Here is a 21,938-nt window from a genome sequence, read left to right as displayed (position 1 = left end):
TTTATGAATTTGACATTGAAGACCAATCATTTTCCTCTTCATACATACCTGCTTCTGAATGTCAGAAAAATAGAAAACAAGCTTTCATCGTGTAACAAAGTTTATTACATATGTCCATACATATGTACAGCACATTTTCTCTTGAAGAGGGGTTTTGTCACAAATATAAATTATTTAGACTTTCTTGAAGAACATATGATACAGGAACTGTAGCTTGCTTAATGTAGAAGGAAAGATGTACTGGCTGTAACAGGTCGGTTAAGTGGCCTGGACGAAAACCCACATAATTTCTGTATAGTTTAAAAAGGTCAGCGATATATACATGTATATTTTCGCTCAAATCATCTCTTTCGGAAAATCACAGAACCACATGATTACCAGAATACAAGGTCCCCTTACCCATCTCATGTTGTTCAGAGCAATTTCCTTAAAATGCAACTGTAATACTGTACATCCTGCCTGCATTACACCCCAGTATTGACCGTCCATCAATACACTGTATGATAATACCCACATAAATAAGGCACACATGGAGAAGCATTAAAACAAAAATGGTAGGCCAGAGCAGGACCAGCTTTGGCACAGTTAACGAGTGACCAAACAGTAATACACATAATGAAATGTCAACAGCAACGTCCTGACAACTCTATAACAAACTAACCAGAGACTGTATGTGAATTAAAAAAGTATTGCAAAAACTTTAAAGAAAATGTTGATCGTGTAGTATTTTCAGACATTATTGAGCACTGACATACAGGTGGATAATGAAACTACAGTGAAATACCATTTTAAACCAGCAAAATACTGAAAGGCGAAAATTAAGCCGTAGTGTTATTAACCTTTGCACAAGTCGTTGCAATAAATACTGCTTACAAAGCCTTCATTGCATTGGACCTACTAAGAGGAAAGTGGTTAAAGTGAACCGAGCTAGAGGATTGCAATGATAGATTTTATATAGCTACACGATTGCAGAAAGAATGATTATTTGTACACATGACAAATACGAATTTGCTAAAACCTTTTCTTGAGTGTTAAGAGGAAACATACTGGCTTGTTCGATCATTCAAATGTCGGAGGAATTAGGCCGTCCCATCACACAGTCCATGGCCAAAAACTGACTCCATGATTCAGTTCAGCAACATGTTCAAGATAAACACTTTGAAGGTGCACACGATAACAATTTACACATTCCTTTTGTACTGAATTCTTCAAATTACATAATTCGCAAAGACTTAAAGCTAAACACAAACAAAGATGTCCATGTCATTCTTCCTTTGGGAATAATCCCATACATTTACCATTCAAAAAGGCCAAAACCTTCAGGCACTTTTAGGATTGAGATCAGTCATCAGTTTATGTATCCTAAATTCTCCTTAGATAATAGTCCATGGGACTAAGCATCCTTCAGTTTTCCCACTCAGTTTAAGTCACGGTTGACTGATCGAGTCATTTCATTTAAATACAGTTGCTTCTTTAAGTATTTTTATTATTATTTATTTCCACCGTGAAGATGAGCAGGAAGAAACACACTTCTTCATTCATTCTGTCATTCACAGCCACAGTCTCTTTTGGGGGCAAAAGGGCTGAATAGTTTTGCTTTTAAAGAGCGTACACATTGCGTCCCTTTCCAACTGTGAGCTTATGATTGGTGAGTCCTGACTTGTCCGTCAGCTCGGAGCTGCGTTGTGGCTTTTCGACACTGGACAAAAACACCCAGATGGGTTTCCTAGCCGGCCTGCCTGGCTTAACTTCTATGTTTTCCTGTTGTTCCAGTTAGGATCTGCCGAGGCGTTCGGCTCTCCAGGACGCTCCGGAGACGAGCGAGGGTCCTGGGGAGATTTCTGAGCCTGCGGGGAGCGAGGGTCCAGCAGTGGAGGAGGTTTGTCCGGGTTGAAGGGCCTGTTGTACTGCTCAGAGCCCGCTTGAGCTGTGGGCCTGGGCTCTGGCATCCTCCTGAAGTCCTGAAGAGGGCCTTCTCTTACCTGGTGGTAGCTGGGACGGAATTCATCCGGACGTCTCCTTTTTGAGTCTGGAGACCTGAAATATAATTTTAAGCATTTATTTATTTTTCTAACAGTGGTAACACATAATATTTAATTTAAGTTTTAAAATCAGGTTTTTAGTAACTCTCACCTGTCGTAATAGGCTCTGTGGCCCCTGTGATCCCGGTCGTTGCTGTACTGGTCGTATTGCCTTTTGCGAGGGGAGCTGTTGTTGCGGTAGTTGCCTGAGCTGCGGTAGGAGTCTCCGTGGGAACGTCGGTCGCCATAGTGATCCTTGTAGCGATCAAACTGGTGATGTCGGTCTCCCTGCCATGACTGGTTGCTGTTTCCTGGGTAACTGTATTTACGGTCTCTCTGCCAGTCTCCCCTATCTGTAATGAAATGTGAAAAAGAAATGGAACTTACCACAGCTGTGCCTTATTTAATATAAAAAGGAACTTAAATTAAAGGAATAATTCGACATTTAGGAAAACGATTTTCTACAGAGGGTTAAACGAGAAGATCGATAACCACTTTCATGTCTCTATGCTAAAGATAAAACGAGGACACGGTTAGCTTAGCTTAGCTTATAAACTAAGACTGACTACCAGAATCTCTCAAACTCAATATTAAATACTTTGTTCTTAAACAAAAACAATCCAATCCGTACCATCATTGGGAGGGTGACGCTTATTAGCTGCGTTGTACTGTTCTCTGTGGTGTCCTGACTGGGTCGAGTGAGATCCAGCCTTGGAGGACGGCTGAGTTCCCGAGGAGTCTCTGCTGGAACCAGAGGGCTCTGGCCTGAAAGATTTCCCTCTCCCTGCAGGGTCCTCCTTCTTCTTATGCTCCTTCTGGAAACGTGACAGGATATTTTTTATTTTCAGTGTTGGTATTGTAACAACACTTGATAAACTAACTGTGTTAAAAACTGGAAATAGGAGCAACTTGCCTCTTCCTCGTGTGATCGCTTCTTCTGTGCCATTTTGTAAAGCTTGTGAAGCTTCCTGGCACCAAACTCTGTAAACTTGGACACAAAAATCCAGAGGTTCCTGCAGAAAGGCACAACATAATCATTAGCAGAGTTAAACAGGTGAGCATCATGACTAATTATTTCCCCGCTAAATATCCAAAAACCAACCTTCGCCATATTTTGACATGCTCGGGGTCACTGTAGGCTTTAAGGCATTCTGCGATTCGGTCTCCAATCTTCAGTAGGCATGTGCGAGTGTGCTGGAGCTGCTCTTGGTCCGACAGACCCTCGTCCGGTTTGTCCAGCTGCTTCAGGGCCTTTTTCACCGGCCTCATACGCTCCTTACACTGGAGACACATGCACAAAAGGGACGATAATACTGTGATGGCCTGATTGTTGATCATTAGAAAAATAACAACAGCTCACCAGTTCCTTCACTGGCCTAGTCTCTGCACAAGAATGAATGAGGATACTCACAACACTGAAAGTCTCCTGGTCCAGTTCGTCATCCTCCTTCTCTATGATGGGAACCGGCTCAGAACCAGCCGTGATGTGAACTGGACCTTGAGTCTTCTTCCCTTTGGCTCCTTTAGCCTGAAAGACACCAGAAGTAAAGACAGTTAAACCTGCATCCGCCATTTATACCTTTATTCCATTTAGCCACAAGTGGCTTTTTAATGCTATAATGAACAATCAACCTCATGTCCATGTCAATTTGAAAAACAGTCTGAGCAAAGCGCCTATGCTAAGATCATGAATGCTTTGCTGAATTACCTTTTCTTTCCTGGGTTTAGCACCCTTTTTTTCTTTGTCCCCGTCCTTCTCCTTTTTAGGAGTTCCCTGTTTTTCTTTGTTCTCTTTGTTATCCTTTTTCTTTTGTCTTTTCTTGGAGGGCGACTTTTCTGTTCCGTCGTCCTGCTCAAACACAAGAAAAGACAACGTAGGTTAAGCAATATACCAATACAGTTATTTGACAGGAGAGGACAAAATGTTGAGGACCCTAATATAATGCACAATTACTCTTCTCGTCTAAAAATGAAGCTGAATAACAGGAATGTGTTCAAAATCAGTGAATATCTCTCCATAATCCACTACCTGTCCGTACAGTGTGTGCAATGAAAGACATATATGGTGTTAGTACACAGCCTAGGCTCTGTAAACGTGTATGTCAACAAAAGGGTGGGAGATATTCACTGATTTGACAAAAAGACTAAGTTTGACAACAAGCATTCTCTAGAATGGCTGACTTCACCTTTAATACTCCCTTTTTACTTTGTAAAACAGAGCAACAGCAGTGAGGACAGTTTGACGTTTTTTAACTGTCAACAAATACCACTGCACATAAATACATAGCCTCCATGTTGTACTGCAGGTAAGGGAAAATGTTGGACAACAGACTAGTGGGGTGACACTGACCTTGACTTCACCCTCCTCAGAAGGGTTGTCGGACAGGCGGGGGGAGGAGATATCGTTGCCCTGCTCGTCCTTGAGGACCTTCTCCTTTTTCACGCGCGGCTTCCTCTTCCTCACCTTGACCTATAAGATGAAGAGACTGGATGAGCTACGGTGGACGGTAGGTCATTTTGTGTGGTTCAAAAGGGCAAACTTCATGCGGTAAAAGCGTTATGGATGAGTTACTCTGTGATAATAATAATAGGAATAGCATAGCGTACTTCCTCCCCTGTTTTAGACTGGTCCGCGCTGTCCTGTTCTTTCTTCAGGAGCTTGAGAAGATACTCGCCTCTGGCCTGTAGCTGCTTGCCCTGAGGCTTCTTGCTCGGATCGTCTGGGAGAATCTGCGCAGTGGGGGGTAAATATTAAGATTTTTTCTTCCCTTCATCCGTTGATACATCATGCTCATAAAAGGCAGATGGAGAAATTAAACTGCATTCTAATTTTTTTGCTCACATCTTATAAATAGGTATTTTTTAAAAGCTTTACCACCACCTTAACAGGCCAGTAAATGTGCATGCTCATATTTAAGATTTTCCTTCAATATTCCATTTTATATAAGAATCCACTCCTACTTAGTGCTATAGGTAGAAATTAGACTTTGCCTTATCAGCGAGTTTAAGTTCAGGATCGGTCTTGAGAAGATCCCAGTTGCCAAAGCCGTGCTCATAGATACCGAGCAGGAGCTGGACGTCATCCGGCAGATCCCAGTCCACATCAAAGTGGGCGACCTTGACCCTGCATGTTAGCGTGAACCTACCGGGGGGGAAAAAAGACACTTGTCAAACTTCATCTGCAACACAGACCCACTGTTCTAAAATATCTCGTCTTGATCCTTCTTTAGATTTGCAGCGGTTCTCTTACTTCTGTCTCTCTGCGGGATCAGAGGGCACCGCTTTGTGCAGGGGCTCAAACTCTTCCTCGTGCTGGATGATGGACTTGGCGTTGACCTGCACTCCTGAGATCTTTATGTTGATTCCTCGCCGTTTCCCAGGACCTTTGGCTGGAATGATAACGCAAATAATATTTGGTGGGCCAGGATTGGGGTGATCATTTCAAAAGAACTCTCAAGCGAGTAAAACTAAACACACCTTCAACTGGGTTCTCTTTAAGGTGTTCCTCGTGCTCCTGCACCGCAGTCACACAACTAGTATGAATCAGGTCACCGAGTCTCTTCAGGTCCGCTACGGATTTGTCAACCAGCTCAGAGTCTCGGGCGATGGCCTCCAACCTGGATACAGAAAGAAGCGCTTGACTGCATGGTCTGACGGACAACTTCTTGCTCATACAATATTGATACAATTGAGTAATATGCTTACCTTTCAAGTGGCGCTCCAAATTTCTTATATGCCTTAATGAACCTGTTAATGATATTGTTATGAGTATGTTGTTAAATTGTGTTGACAAATTAACAAGAAAATGTTTTAAATATGAAACAACAAAGCCAGACCAGGTGAATACCTAGTATACAGCTGGACTGCAATCAGTCAAGATAAACAATTCCCTCAAAAATTATTTATTTTTAAATAAAAAACAAGCTAATACTTCTACTACCATTAGCAACTAAATACTTCACCTGCGTATCTCTGCGTCAGTGAAACCCTCCACATTGTTTTTGCGGGCTCTGGGTCTGCCCCTTCTCTTGGGCTTCTTGTCGTCATCGCTGTCGTCAGTCTCGCTCTCTGATCCTGAGGAGTGGTTCTTCAGCTTTGAGCCCACGTCGCTATCACTATCATTGGCCTGCGCCTGAGAGACACAAGTAGACGGAGCAAGTCAAGTCAAATTTATTTATATAGCACATTTATAACTGCAGGGGCAGACCAAAGTGCTTTACAGTAAAACAGGAGAATACATCATAAAATAAGATGTAAAAAGCAACAGTAAAGGTAAGCTATAAGCTGTAAAATAATAATAAAAGTACTAGTAGAATATTTTTCATTTAACCTTTATTAATACTCAAAAGATCAGTTGAGGGGTGACTCATATTTTCAAGGATGTCGAGTCAATCAAATGTGAAGCAAAAACAACAACATTAAAACATACAAAACAACACAATTTAAAATGCTGGGATAAAACATTCTCATCTAATGAGGAAGGACAAAGAAGAGGTGGGTCTTTGATAATGATTTGAATTGTTCAGGAGTCGAGGCAGATCTTATTTTAAGTGGTAAGCTGTTCCAAAGGGTCGGTGCTGCTACCGAACACAACACCCTTATGACTTAATTGAAATGCTTGGTATGCTGAGAGGGAATCCAAGAGTCATCAGTGCTGGAAGATTGAATTGTCAAACATGTCTGTCTGCTCTCCTCTTACCCTCTTGTTGGAGCTCCTGCTTCTGGGCAGCATGAAGATGTCGTCCATCTCCCGCTGCTTCTCCTCCTCCTCGATTTTGCGCCGCTGCTCCTCGGGGATGATGTCATCCCATTCCCTTATGGCCCTGCCCTCAATATTATCGGGTGTGGGTTCTTCCATGCTGGAGAAATTGGCCACCTGTAGCAGGACGCAGCGGAGAAAGATAGAAAGGTAAGCATGGCATGAATGCAGGTCTAGAGTGGGTTTGTAGCTTCTTAACAATCACAGTGCAAAACCAGGAGCAGCTTGCCAGTACCTTAAACTGAGATAGGAGTTCATCAGTAGCACTTGAGCCCTGGTCACTTTCTCTTGTCTCAGCCAACCTCAAGATCTCATCAATGTCCATCTCCTGCAGTAACAAAGAAATAAATATGGCTTAATTTGACAAATATGTAACGCAAGTATTTTTAACACAACAAAAGGTAATCAGTCATTGTAAAAACCTGTGGTTCCGACTCCTCTCCCTCAGGCTCTTTGAAAAGCTCCTCCGCACCAAACTTGAGGATGGCAGTCAGTTCATCTTTATTGAATGGGTTTGAACTGTAAACGAATAAATACAATTAATAATTAAAACTGCGAGCAGTGATGACCGGGCCCTCGCACCTGGCCGGCGTCGGCGCTCCGGGCGACCGCGTGAGAGAACGCGCCGCAGTCTCCCCCTCTTCGCAGCACGCGGTACAGTAATACCTGTCACCAGAAGTGTGGAAGTTGCCGCGACGTGCTTGATATGGATGCGAGGAAGTCCTCAGGCCTGAGCTCTTACCAGGCGGGTGACGTTTGGAGCACATGGAACAGTGCAGAGCAAAATTACAGCGACTTCCTGTTTCGTGGCGATGACGCCGAGAAACTACAAAGGCCACGGAGCCTATAGAACTGGCTTCCCGTGTTATCATTGTCTCTAGACCTCCCTGAGCTGCTTTGAGGTTGATTTGATCAAGTGTGTAGGACTTGGAGGTAAATAACTAGCATGCAATATTTACTTGACCCAGCAGTTGGCGCTCTCACTTTTTCTTGTGTGGGTTTACTCAGGCCTTGGGTCTCATTAAGCATATCGAGTTCGTCGATATGTGAAAATCTGTATTATGGCGATTTTAGGCACTAAATCCAAAATGGCCGACTTCCTGTTGATTTTGGCTAATGACATAAAATAGCATTTATGTGCGCCTTGGGCCATTACATGTTGTCCTAAAATTTCAGGCCTCTAGCCCAATTTTTGAGCATGCATTTCCTGAAAAACTGTTTGTGGCCATAGGGGGCGCCGTTTTCTTGGCCCGGACTCGAAACCAACGATAAGTTGCAATTTTTTGCAGGTCTGATGGGTACGCAAAACACATTTTCAAGTTATGCATGACGGGAAGGGGGTGAAAAGTGCCAAAAACCATTAAGAAAAAAAAAGAATAAGAATCCTGGCGGTTTCAATAGGGCTTCGCACCGGTCGGTGCTCGGGCCCTAAAAAAAGGCAGCAAGAAGGTTCAACACAGAGTACGGTATTTCTATATTTAAGAGATGAATCAGCGAAAAACCTGTAGCTCGTATCTAAAAAAGTATCATCTTACTTTGTGGTTCCTGAGTTGTTGTCCAGCACAGTTCGACCAGTGGTGTCCATTCTCTGAATGACCAGGTGGTCCAAAACCATCTTCTTCTTTGCCCTCTCAATGATGTCCTCCTCCACGGTTCCTTTGGTAACCAGTCGATAAATATTCACCTACAAAATAAAAGCAGAGATATAAGTTTCTTACCCACTATACAATATTGTGTGGTGGATCTGCAGTGGGGGTATTGGGTTACCTGTTTCTTCTGGCCGATCCTGTGAGCCCTGGCTTGTGCCTGCAGGTCATTTTGAGGGTTCCAGTCGGAGTCGAAGATGACTACTGTGTCTGCAGAGGCCAAGTTTATCCCTAAACCTCCAGCTCTGGTGGACAGCAGGAAGCAGAAGTCCTACAACAAGAGATGACACCATTAATTCACACAGAGCAAACATTTGTGATATTTGTAAACAACGTGTCTTGCATTATGAATAAGAGGAACAAAATATGGAAATGGTAATCATGCATCAAATTTAACTTCAGACTTTCAAGTTGTCATGTATATGTATGTTAAGTTTGTATTTAATGCAGCTTGATCAGAAATTGTATGCCAAATTATGTTTTCAGACTCCCAGTTAGTAACATTAAATTATTTGCATACACACCTCCGAGCCCTCTGCATTGAAGTGGTCGAGTGCTTGCTTTCGGATTTCTCCCTTTATGGAACCGTCCAGCCGCTGAAGAAGACAAGAGGCAAACAGAGAGAATTAACCTTTGAAGATTTCCCGGGCAGCCATCTAATATAACCTTGGCATCCCTTTGCTCCACGTGCCCATGTTTCCGCTCTATCTGCTCAGATTCATCACAATAGTCTGCAGCAAAGACTTCATCAGGAAAAAATAACCCGAGACGAGTGACGTGCAGTTTGGCTGTTCTTCAGTTTGAAAATATTTGTATTGATATAAATAACCACATGAACTCTCGGCCTGCTGGAGTATGTATGGAACAACAGTGACATCCGATCCTCACCCGAGTCCAACCCACCCGTCACAACTACCACCCAGAGAGCCCCACCACTGTAAACACCAACAAAGACAAGTCTGCCCCAATGAACTAAAGATACTGGTGGTGCAGCTAGTTACACTCGGGTTAGTTAGTTATCATGCACACTGACAGGGTAATCAGAGATGTGCGTTTCAATAATAGTAAAAAAGAAAGTAATAGTATTCTAAAACTGTAAAAAGAATTATGCCTTCAATTCCAATCCTTTTCACACGTGTTTGAACTATATTTAAGGGATCAAAAAATATGTTGTTTCTTTTTCTGCAAATAACAATAATAATTAAAGAAAGAACATTGCAAGGTCTTTATGCTCAGACAGACAGGTTTTCTGAGATTAATGTAAACAACAGCATGGCCCACAATGACTACACCACCACACAGTGAAACAGCATATTGTTTTTTTCTATGTGACCTGAAACTTTCTGTACAGTGTGGAAAGTGCAGATTGCAGCCGAATAACAAAATAATGCAAAAAAAAATTACCTGGAATGGGTAGCGGTTCTTGGCGAGGTATTCAGCCAGAATGTCCAACATCCTGACCATCTGGGAGAAGATCAGGACACGGTTGCCTCTTTCTCGGAGTCTAGTCAGCAGCTTGTCCAGCAGCACCAGTTTCCCGCTGCCCCTCACTAGACTCTGAAACACGTACAAAGTTAAAATGTCGTGAACACTAGGAATTTGTCACAACTACCTTTCCTTTGGCAGGCAGAGATTATCCTGAGGTGTTGCCAGGAGCAGAAGAGGCTTCAAGAGGAGACATACCTTTAGGTAATCCTGCTGTGTTTCAGCTTCTCCATCCTCTGGCTGTTTAATGAGGAAACTATGGTTGCAGCACTTTTTCAACTCCATGACGATATTCAGAAAGCCGGAGGAGCTGCCTCGGGTGCCTTTGGAAAGAGCTCTGTAATTCCTCGTTAAAATCCACCTGGGAAACGTCAAAAATAACACATTTACTTACAGGAGAGAAAAAATTACATTTAAAAAAAAAAAAAAAGGTTACAAAAGATACAAAAAGAAAATCATACTTGTAAAACTGTTTCTGGTGTGCCGTCATGTCTACGCGGAGGATCTGTTCCACCTTGGCAGGGAGAGATTTCTCCACGTCTTTCTTGACCCGTCGCAGGAGAAAGGGCTCAAGGACTTTGTGAAGGCTCTGATAACCGTTGTCCGTTCCTTTGCCGTGAGAATCCTCAAAATCCTCCCAGGAATCGAACCTGCAGAGCACGTGAGCGTTAAAAAACTAAATTGCACTCATCTCTTCCCTTGCTCAAAATTCAAATTGGTGTTTTCTCTGCCTTTGATTCAGTATACACATTAAAACCAGAGACGTACTTGTCGGGCATGAGGAAGTGCAGAAGCGACCAGAGCTCTTTGAGGGAGTTCTGCAGCGGAGTGCCGGTGATGAGGAGTCTGTGGTTTGACCTGAACTCCATTAATGACTTGTACAGCAGGGAGTCGTCATTCTTCAGCCTGTGAGCTTCATCCACACCCAGGAAGGCCCAGTTGATGTTCCCGAGCACACCCTGGAGACAAATGTGTGTCAATGTAAAATAAGTTGTTGACTTTCTCAGACATGCAGCATCAGATACAAAGGTAAAAACCCACCTTGTCCTTAAGTAGAATTTCATAAGTGGTTAACAGTGCATTGAAGCGGATTCTTTTACTTTGATGGTTCACCCACTCGTAGTCACGGATCTGTGGGGAAATACAAGTGAAAACAATTTAGTTCATGGAGCCAACTCTGGGAGATAGCAGCAGGCAAGTGTGAGAGATTGTGCAGATTCAACCTACTGTCTTCCTGCTCATGACGTCACCGAGGTAGACCACCACGTTCATGTCGGGGGCCCAGGTTTCAAACTCCCTCTGCCAGGAGGTGAGTGTGGACAGAGGGACCACCACTATGAAGGGCCCGTACAGCTGGTGCTGGTGAAAGAGGTAGGACAGGAAGGAGATGGTCTGGATGGTCTTTCCCAGCCCCATCTCATCGGCCAGGATGACGCTGTTGCACCTGAGGACGGAGAATAAGAGAAAATAAGGGATTGGTTCCAACCATGAATCAATCCATTATTTTTTAAATTAGGTGACCAAAACCAAACACAAGTTTTTTTCTTTTTTTTTTTTTTTTACACATTACCTGCACCAGGAGTGTGCCAGCCAGTTCAAGCCAGCCAGCTGATAATCTCTTAGCTGAAGGTTCTCATCTCCAATGTATGATGGTTGTTTCTTCAGAGGAGTAAACCTTGGTCTTTGCTTTAACACCTGAAACGAAGCAAATTTCTACAATTATGGAGGAGAGAAAAAACAAATATTTGAAATATTTTTCAATGACATCAAAAATAAGGGACGCGATAAAAAAAAAAGTAGATCATTCCAGATTGTTCCAATTCGAATCTTACCTTGCACTCTTTAGATGGGACGGTTTTACAGGAGTTTCGATGCAGGAAGCTGTCGATGCAGGGCTGAAACTTCTTTCCAAGTAAACCTCCATCCTCCCAGCTGCACTCCGAGTAGGGTAAGCCCATCCACTTGCATAGATACTCTGGCTCATTGGAGGATGGCGTCTTGTGACTATGAGCTGTTTGAGAAGCCAACTAAAATTATTACACAACTGGCTATGTCAAATAAAGTAAAAGCACTTAACAACCAAACAAAATGTAACAGTGATGGTGGTAAAAAGTGACTTACAGGGGAAGTCAATGGATCCTGGTGTCTTTCCTGTTTTAGTCGCTGTTAATGATAAATATATTGCTTAAAACAATATATATCTGCAACAATACCAGACAAAAGCAAATAGGTTTAATATATAATTTGTTACCGATAACACGCTCCACAAACTGGAACTGCTTGCTCAAGTCAGAATGGAGCTCCTGTTGGCAGTTATAAAACTCTATATCCTCCGGCGATGCCCTCCTCAACCTATAGACAAGGACATAATAAACAGTGAAATATTCCTGGACAAATGACTTATATTTTTAAATGAACACGTCCAATGTGAAGGCGAAGACGGTCACCATGAATTGAGCTCGTCGTTTTTCTTTATGTAGTTGTCCAGTTTCTTCAGTCCCTTGACCTTTTGCAGTGTCAGAGAGTCCATGCTCTCCCAGGTGTTGTGGATGTAGGACCAGCCCTTCCACTTAATCAGATAGTGAACTTCCCCTTCATCGTTCTCGGGGTCAAAGCCTTTGCCCGGGTCCCCATTTTCCTCCACAGCGTATCCTGTGGTGGGCGCCCCGGTGGCTAAAAGAGGAAAAACAAATCAAAACATTTTACAAGTGTATCTCATATTATAAGAATATCATGGGAAAGTTCTTTTTTTCCCCGTAATTATAAATCCAAAAGTGATTTTTTTTTTTTTTTTTTTTATTCATTACACACCAAGTGAAATATTTTAGGCCTTTTCTTTTGCTTAATTTAGTTGATAACGGCAACCAAAAAAAATCAAAGCATCTCAAAATATTACATAAAACCGATCAATAAAAGTATTTAAAATACAAAAATTTCGAATTTCTGAAGGGCATGTTCATTCATCCACGCAATACTTGGTCGGTGGGGGTACTTATTTGGCAACAAAAGAAAGGCCTAAAATATTTCACCTAGTGTGTAATATATCTAAAGTAAATTAAAGTATCACTTTTTGATTTAAGTTGAGGAAAAAAGTTAACCTTTCCATGATATACACGTGGCAAATGTTTTAATGAGAAGCAACATGGGGTGTATGAATAAAGCAAGAGACGTGTGAAATCACCTCCTTTTTTGCCCGTCCTGGTGTCCATAACCCTCTCAATGGTCTCAGCGTCGTCATCCTGCAGCTCCTCCAGAGCTTCCCCTGTCATTTCGATCAGGTCATCGGAGTCTGTTTCTAAGTCATGTTGGTCCTCTTTATAACTGCAATGTGACAGAATACGGGATTACAGTTGATACAGGTGATATTTCCACTTCTCAGCACCTGCAACAGCAACTTTTTAAAGAGGACATATTCCCATTTTCAGGTTCAAATGTGTAGTTTTGGTGTCTACTAAAAGCGTTTTTCTTTGTTTATTGTTCATAAAACTATAAAGAAAAATCTCAAACTGCCTATTATAAAAAACATTAGTCTGGAGTCGGGGTCAAAGTAGACTAAATGCATTACCAATAGGGGAGAACGGGGTAAGTAGGCACACTTTTTACTCTAGTGAGAATTGCTCATCACCTAAACATTTTTCAATTGTCATTCCTACATTAAATTGAAGCTTAAGGTGTTGGCTTGAAATGTGTACCCCTCACTTTTTCTATCTTATTGAAATTAATCATCAAAGACACCCTTACACATTGTGACAACCAACCCCATCAAGGGGTCGGTTGTCACACACTATGGGGTTGTTTGTCACAATGTTATCTTAATGGGAATAATCTTAAAAAGAAGGCAAGAAAGCAGAACTAAATTTGAAAGTTTAATTGCATTGTCAAGATGACAAATAGGCCTACATAACTTACTGTAGCCTTGGCAGCTGGTCTAGCTTGGGATGCACTGGGTTGTTTTGATTTTGTTGCCCTTTTTTCTTTTGCATGCTAGCTGCCTTTTCCTGCTCTATTCTCTCCTTCTCTGGGGTGTCAGTGAGGATACAGCTTGACAATTTATTTCGTTATTGGGTTCCTTTTCTAGCTGCAGCCTTTGGAATACATGTGACAACCAACCCCCCAAAAAATGTGACAACCAACCCCAACTTGAATGTCTTGCTAGCATCAAGGCCAACAACCATCTGACAACTAATTAGCTTGCTAACCACAATCTAAACTATAGTTTACCCTTTTTATGGGTAACAAGTGTTTTGTTATAAACCCATTGTGTAAAAGTCTAGAAGAAAAATACTGAGGAGCTAAATATTTTCAATTTTACATGAAAAACAGAAACAGTTCTCTCAACTCAAATTCAGCAGTCTTACTCCTAGGAAGACTATGTAGGTGACCTCTGATCCCAATTCTGGATATTTACATACCAACATTTCACAGACAGCGCCTTCTGGTTCCGAGATATAACGATTGTGACAACCAACCCGTGTGACATATTACCCCGTTCTCCCCTACATCTAAATCTTAAAAAAAAAAAAAAAAAAAATGTGGGTTCAGAAATGCACCTCTTGACGTTTGTTGCTCCCCTTCTTCGAGTCTGTCTCTTTGGAGTGCCGTCTTCATCGTCCTCGTCTTCATCTTCGTCATCGTCGTCTTCCTCAGCAGACGACTCCTGTTTCCTGGACTTCCTTCCCTTCTGAGACAGCGGCTGCTTTTTGGCTGTTGAAGATTTGGTCTGAGGTCTGTTAAACACACAGTGAAGCACAAAAACACACAAACACACTTAGAGATAAAGAACCAGCTTCATGGAGCAGTGTCACTGTGACTTTCAGTCTCTCTGGGCCCACTTGACAAAACTGCAGCCAACGCACCACAATAGCACAGTTTAAGAACATCAGGCTGCAGCATTCATGTCAACAACAAAGCAAAAGGGGGAATGTGTAATAATCATACAACTTGCTGACACAATATGGAATGATTTGGAGATGAGCGGTGGGTAGCTGTCTTACGGCCCGGGCTTTGCTAACAATCTTACCTTCTAGCAGGAAGTCGTCTGGATCTAACTTTTTTCTCTTCCTGCTCACTGTCTGAATTGTCGGAAGCCTCCTCCTCCTCCGCCTCCTCCCCATCCTCTTCATCATCATTTGAGTCATCACTTTTCCAGATATTTCTTACAACAAAGAAATGCCATAAGTTCACCCTCAAGGCCCCATCACTGCTTTAACTCTATATTAATTTCGTCAAAAGTATACTGGCCATAGATCGTTCATTACAACCCAATTTGATCAGGGATAAGCCAATGATCTGACCATTTCAATTCGATGTGAATGTAGAACATCACCTGGCCGATTGGGACTAACTGAGACCATTTGGACCAAACAGATACCCATTTTACAAACATGCTTCAAATGATAAGAATCACAATATGAACACAACACAATAACAAAAACAACAGATAAGAACGATGCAAAATAACAAAAATCTTGGTGACAATTTAGTTTGATGAAAGAATGACGTGCAGTACTATCACATGAATTAAAATTACATGAAATACAAAAAAATTATAATTACACCATTACATACTTACTCTTTTTTCTTAGCTCGTGTTGTTTTTCTCTTCGGACTTTCACTCTCAGAGTCACTGCTACCCTGTAAACACAGTCAACACCACAGAGTCACATGTCAGAAAGAGCTTTGTTTTCCATATGAAATGTAGCAGCACTTTTTTAAAGCCTCCACTAGACGGCACAAGTGACTTCTTTGGAAGAACCGATGACAGAGGAGCGTAAAGCGAAGAGCCAGGCCATGGTGCCTATCAATATTTTATAAGTATCTTTATTGTTTAATTGTCCATGTTGGGGTGTTCATTTCACGTCTGCTTACCCCAGCTCCGATGTTCAAACGAGCCGGTTCCTGTCTACTGCGGTTTGACCTCCTGACCCCATACACATCTGGATGCTCATCCCACATCTGTAAACAGAAAGCAAATGCCATAAGACAGCTGATGTCTATCTATATCACTCCAGAAAATGTGATGTGGTCCCAGTTCTATTCTACATTTGAATTTGACAATTCAAGCTTCTAGGCTGTAACTAATATTTATTTTCATTATTGATGAATCTGCTGTTACTTTGAACAGTCCAAAACCCAAAGATATTCACATGACAACTACGCAAAAACAGAGAAAATACACAATTGTCATTTTTGCTTGAAACAATAATGAAAGTAGTCATCGATTGTCCAAATAGTCATTCTGTACCATAATCCAACATTCTACTTATATCAAACAACTCAGCTATGAAGGGCGGTAAGAGAATGGTCATAATATACTGTTGTTATTGAATAGAAAAATTAACACAATTTAAAGTTTTGAACTTAAAGTTAATTATGCAATGTGTGTGCTAAAGAATGACATTCAGACATTGGAAGGCCAAAGCATGTTTGTTTTTGTTTTTTTAGCTTTAACGCTTAATGGAACATATCTGTAGCTATCTCACCACCATCTGCAATTTTGTGGCATTGCATTGTGGGACAATAAGGTACATCAAAAACACGTTTAAGTGTGCATTCTTTCTTTTTTGAGTATTATTTTTGTCACTGAAAAACCTGTTAAGAATCAGGACGTAGCATAGAACCGGGACAACGCTTTAAATCTGACATGGCTGTACAACTAGCTTGTCCTACAATTGATCTTCATGCCAATGGTTATAATCACATTTCGATTATATTTATATTTAGAGATTACAGAAAATAATTAATCTCCATTATTAGATAACAGGAATTTAAGTCTGCTTTAGGAGCAGCAAATTGCCACAGAAGAATCCTCCTGCTTCTTCTCTGAACTTCAGCATTCACTTTTACCTTCTTAACATCTGCCAGACGCTCCTTCTTTTTAACTGGCTTGTCTTTGTCTAGGACTTCGGCTGTGTTTTGCTGTGACTCGCTCCCTGACCCTGAGTGACTCTCTGACTCTGAGGAGCTGTTGGACTCAGAGTGGTGGGACCTCCTCTGCTCACTGCCATGCTCGCTCTCCGACCGACTCCCCCCTGACTCCGACGCAGAATGGTTGGATTCTTCTGAAGCTGAATTGCTACAGGAACAAACGGATGTTACATTTTTACCCCATTTGTATATGTTGAACTATTGCTGACAAATCAATACACCAAACATCAACAACAACGACGAAGAAATGTCAACAGAGATCATAGTGGCAGCAAACTTTAAAAAATATATATATTTTGAAAAGTTGTGACCGTCAGCCACAAGGAAAGATAAGCTTCCCTGTCGTGAATCATGTTCCTGATGTACTAAGCAGTAATAGAACAACTATCATTCTTGTCAAGGCATACAGATCCTCTTAAGTTACTTTGAACACCTGCTTACAGCACTCAAATAAGTTCAAACTGAGCTAAAACGTTACTTAACAAATAATGTGTTAAGTGGCAGGGAGTAAGTCGGCAGAGTCCAAATCACAACAATAAATAAATGTTTTTTTTTCATAGAATTGAATTACTGTGATCGCCATTCAAATCTCGGTTAACCTGCAATTACCTGTGACATTTAAGTATGGCAGTAATAAAATCAGAAATGACTAAAATGGCCATAAGACTGTTGTGAGTTAAGATTAAAAGTAAATGAACACGGCAAAATTGCATAAATATTTCTCTTCGAGCAACCTAAATTAAATTCCCTGTGAAATTGACACAGAGGGAGAATAATGATCTAAAAATTGATTTACAAATATGGAACAATTTCTTGCTCGTTAAATGAAGCTGTGTTCACGTGTGATCCCTAATGACATGGCTGTTGCCTTAGTTGATCATGTAGTAGAAAAAGTTTCAATAAAATTTAGATGTTTTGACTAATCAGATAGTTTCATTTGAAGGATTTTAAGAGGCCTTATTTTAAGCAGTGAACATATGGTATAAAAAAAATATGTGTGTGGTGCGTGTGTATGTGTGAGCTCATCAGATTGGCTGGTAATCAATGGAACACGTAATGAATTCGATCATTCATCTCAAGTGGTATTATGCAATAAAATCATCTGGCATATCTGGAATAAATCGTTTCATTTTGCATACAAAACATTTTATAGACCTTCATTGTAATTTAAAATGACAGCACATTAACGTTGCGAGTAGTATTTAAAATATCCATTTTGGTGTGGTGACCATAGATACTGTACTGTCTGGCTGTCTGTGCGTGCAGCCCGTTGTCTGGACACATGGGGGCGCTCTATACATACATTAGAAAATCTGCAGGAATCACTGCCTTAAATGGCCTCTTGGAAGAACGTTTTTTGTGGCTTAAAACACGTGCCTTTTTAAAATACACACAGGTTTTACTGTTATGTCATATTTTGGGTGTTTTTAGGATTTCTTTTTTGCATTACTAAATGTTGAGAAAAATATATATAAATCTGTAAGCCTGACAATTATACAATTAAACAAATAAAACTGAAAGAGGACATGCGTTGGTTGGAGGTAAATCATTTCCATCTTACTTGTTTCAAACACATTTAAGGACTGTTACTAGATTGAACAGCCTGTACCTTGAGCAGGATCAATTACCAACTCGGAAGTGCATGGCTCCTTCCGCTTTAAGCAAGGTCAAAAGTGGGTGGGACGTGGACATTATCTCAAATTACTATTGGCTGGTGTGTAGCTGGGTGGAAGCCCAGCCAATGGCAGAGCATTGTGCAGTCTTTTTCAATGTCTGAACTCTTCCTGATACTCCTCCATGTAGTTCTGAACAGAGTTCTAAAACAGATAAGTGAGCAAGCTGAGCACACAAAGCAAGGGCCATTTTGAGGCCCAGGAGAGTATCTATACAGCACTTTTGTGAAATATAATGTTACATAAACGCACCAGATTTTATGTTGCTCATTCTGCTGCTCTGCATTCCTGCAGTGCTCATCTATCAGTATGCTAAAGTTAGGCTGTCATAAGTAGCAAGAGCATTTCACTCACAGCTGAAAAGTACTAAAATGGCTGCCACAAGATCACACAGAAAGACTAGAATTGTGATGTTTCCTGCTGTAGTGTACAGTCAGAAAAATGCTGTGAGGGTGATTACCTGCATATAGCATCCAAACTTCTGTGTCTTTATCTAAAAACACAACAGTCTATTGTCATCAGGCTGCATTAACTGTTGTATAAACATGGCAGCAATTCTGATACTAACAATATAAGTAGGGATATGGCAATTATGCAATCGATACAAACATCACAAAACTAGTGGTTAACCACGTGTTTCTGAATTCTTGGTTGTCCTGACACCATGTGCATGACCTGATATTAGTCTTTAAAGCCATCTTTATTGATCATAATTGAATGGTGTGTGCAATTGTTCTGATATTTGAATATTCAGATACCTAAGGATGAAAACACACATTTCAAAATCCTAACTTTCTTTATAAAGAGAATCAGAAAGTACAACAGTGTTTATATATATATATATATCACAAATTACGTGTACATAAAACTATTGGCCACAGGCCTTTAACTTTATTATCCACTTGACAGGTATACACATAAAGCCAGATTCAAAACATTGTTTTGATGTAACATTCACAGTTCACATGTTCAAAACAAATGCTTCCAGTGACACATTAATCTCTATAGCAAATTGTATTTAATACAAAACGTGCCTATGTAATTTTTTCGATCCTTAAACATTACTGGAGTTTAATATGTGAAACCATCTGTGGATACAACATCATGTTTGTCAAATCAAATGACAGTAATTTTTAGATAATAGTAAATCATGTCATGAGAAATATTCAATAAATTGAAACTTTTCAATTGCAATAAAGCCCAAAAACATTAAGTAAGCCTTCACCTGAGTACAAATATAAAGTTGGAGGTTAAAGGTTATTTTACATTGCATGTGAACCCTGATAAAATGTCAAATAATTAAACAGTAATTTAAAGTTTTTCCTGGCCATGTAAAACAAGATAGAATTATTTACAAGGTATTAAAATATTTTGGATGAAGAGCTTTAATGAAATTACGAAGCATTAGAAAACTCTTGATTTAATAAAACTCCATACATTTGTCAAAACGATCAAAACAGGTCCAGATAAATGAGTATAGAGATGTATGTTAAAAAATTCAAAATGTAGCCACATGCAAACTGTAATCATGACAAAGGACTCCCACAACGTTTTTTAACCAATTTAAAAGACTTATGAGAGATCATAAAACAAAAACAATACAGTGTTCCTGAAATAAATCAAAACCAAACATCGTTGATAAAATGGTGCAATGCAGTACCAAATAGTAAGACAAGGTCATGTTACTCTATAGCGATAGCACATCAAAACATTTGTGACATATCATTTGCAGAACAATAGAGGACAAATAAGTTTTTCCTGTGGTGGCACATGCATAAGACTTGTGGGCAATGATCTCTTAACACAGGCCTGAAACCTCGGAATAGAGTGTTAAGAAATGGTAGGAAAATCAGGGTGTGGCTATTAAACAATAGCAAGGTCATTCATGACAGTGGGGCACTTCAGCAAAAACCACGTCCTAAATGAATATACAGGTGATCGACCATGCCTGACAATGTAAACAGTGCAGCCAGATATGAAAAAAAAAAAGAGTAGTGTATAGGATCATACCTTGATGCGTTGCTTTGAGTCGATCCTTGATCCTCTTGTTTTTTACTCTTATTCTTCATCATAGCAGTATCCTGGAAATATTTAGATAGAATGGTCTTTTGTCCTGGTATTTACTGTCAAAAAGTTAGAAGAAGCACGCACTATCAAATCCCACAAGACTGCCTTTGCTCAGATGGCAGTAAAAATCCAGGCGTTGCGACACGAGTAATGAAAAGGGCATTAAAGTGGGAGATATGAGGACCATTATTTACATCGCTTATTTAAAATGAGCGAGAAAAAATGACAGGCGCTGCTATACTGTGTTAAATTACCAACGCATGTCTGTCAATATAGTCCACGGATCAAGCCGCATGCAATTAATTGTAACTGCGTCATCACTCGAATTATTAGAAAAATAAGATTTAAGGAAGAAGAAAATAGTAAATAATGTGATACAGAATGTAAACACAAACTAAATTTGCAGAAAGGTGGTAATGTACTAGTGTAGCCTACTATTAGATTAACGTTCACTCTATGAGGTTTTTACCCGACTCGAATAAAAATAACAAACCGTACAAAATATAACACATAACTTTACAATACATCACATAAAAAAAAGCTTTGTTTGCAATAGCTTGTAGGCCTTTAAAGTCTTCATCTAGTGTCAGACTCAGAGCGACAGAGGCGAGCAGCACACTAAAAATGGAGGCGCGCCATGGCTGCCAGAGCCCAGTGTGGAAAACAACGACAAGCACTCCCGCAGCAAAGAGACGGCTCGTACGACTCGGAAAGAAAGCCCGAAACTCACAAAAACGCCTTAAATCCCTTTAACAGACAGATTCCGCGATGAAAGCGCTTTTTTAAAAATCGGAATCAAAAAGTCTCGGTCGAAAAACAAACAAGAGAAACGGTCTGACGAAAGACCATAGCACCCTTCCCAAGGCTCAGCCGCCATCTAGAGCTCCTTCCTAGCTCTGAAAGCTTTGCCTTTGATTGACGTTATTTCCATTTACCACACACTCAGGTGATGTTTAAGACCCACCCCTTTTATTATGTTTAATTTGTGTTTTTTTATAAAGACATGCATTTGTTTTCAACCCGAGGAAACAAGCTTCGAGTTACTACCTTTCTTCCAACTTCATGAAAAGGTAGATAATACAGAGGCTCTGTTTAAATGTATAGTTTTATTGTTGCACCAATTGCATCACTTCCTGCCCAGACAGGAAGAAGAAGGAGCCATTTTAGAGAACCTTTGGAAACCATTTCTGATCAGAAAGGCTTTAATTACTTCCATGATTTCTATTAAAATAAGTTTATTCTTCATCAAGATTTACAAATTGGACTGATATCAGTCAAAGGGTGCTTTTTCATAGTTTCCCTTCATAAAGTTGTAATTTCCTTCTTAAAGCAACACTTGAAGAAAGCATAAACAAAGTTT

General features: G+C 40.5%; 1 protein-coding gene across 2 annotated transcripts; it reads right to left on the bottom strand.

The window, feature by feature from the left end:
• Positions 1-97: 97 nt before the first annotated feature.
• chd2 (chromodomain helicase DNA binding protein 2) lies at positions 98-21,504 on the bottom strand. Of its 2 annotated transcripts, XM_080028091.1 has the most exons (38): positions 20,522-21,504; positions 16,758-16,986; positions 15,780-15,866; positions 15,484-15,545; positions 14,932-15,066; positions 14,462-14,638; positions 13,093-13,232; positions 12,359-12,584; positions 12,163-12,263; positions 12,033-12,074; positions 11,744-11,922; positions 11,482-11,606; positions 11,139-11,355; positions 10,953-11,042; positions 10,680-10,870; positions 10,373-10,561; positions 10,110-10,272; positions 9,831-9,983; positions 8,951-9,022; positions 8,548-8,697; positions 8,316-8,464; positions 7,203-7,299; positions 7,016-7,108; positions 6,721-6,897; positions 5,984-6,153; positions 5,727-5,768; positions 5,499-5,638; positions 5,272-5,410; positions 5,013-5,163; positions 4,629-4,751; positions 4,372-4,491; positions 3,730-3,870; positions 3,433-3,549; positions 3,124-3,302; positions 2,935-3,034; positions 2,653-2,836; positions 2,134-2,374; positions 98-2,037 (listed from the first exon to the last, which is right to left on the bottom strand). In XM_080028091.1, the coding sequence occupies exons 1-38, from the start codon at positions 20,581-20,583 to the stop codon at positions 1,752-1,754; spliced, it is 5,439 nt and encodes a 1,812-aa protein (XP_079884217.1). In that variant the 5' UTR covers positions 20,584-21,504; the 3' UTR covers positions 98-1,751. The 2 variants fall into 2 exon arrangements, with proteins under 2 accessions (XP_079884217.1, XP_079884218.1); XM_080028092.1 differs by lacking the exon at positions 14,932-15,066.
• Between the last annotated feature and the right edge of the window lie 434 nt (positions 21,505-21,938).

Source organism: Ammodytes marinus, assembly GCF_949987685.1.
Source record: "Ammodytes marinus genome assembly, chromosome: 5".
NCBI classification, from domain to species: domain Eukaryota; kingdom Metazoa; phylum Chordata; class Actinopteri; order Uranoscopiformes; family Ammodytidae; genus Ammodytes; species Ammodytes marinus.
The sequence above is the reverse complement of the archived record's forward strand: the minus strand, read 5'-3'. Positions and strand labels throughout refer to the sequence as shown.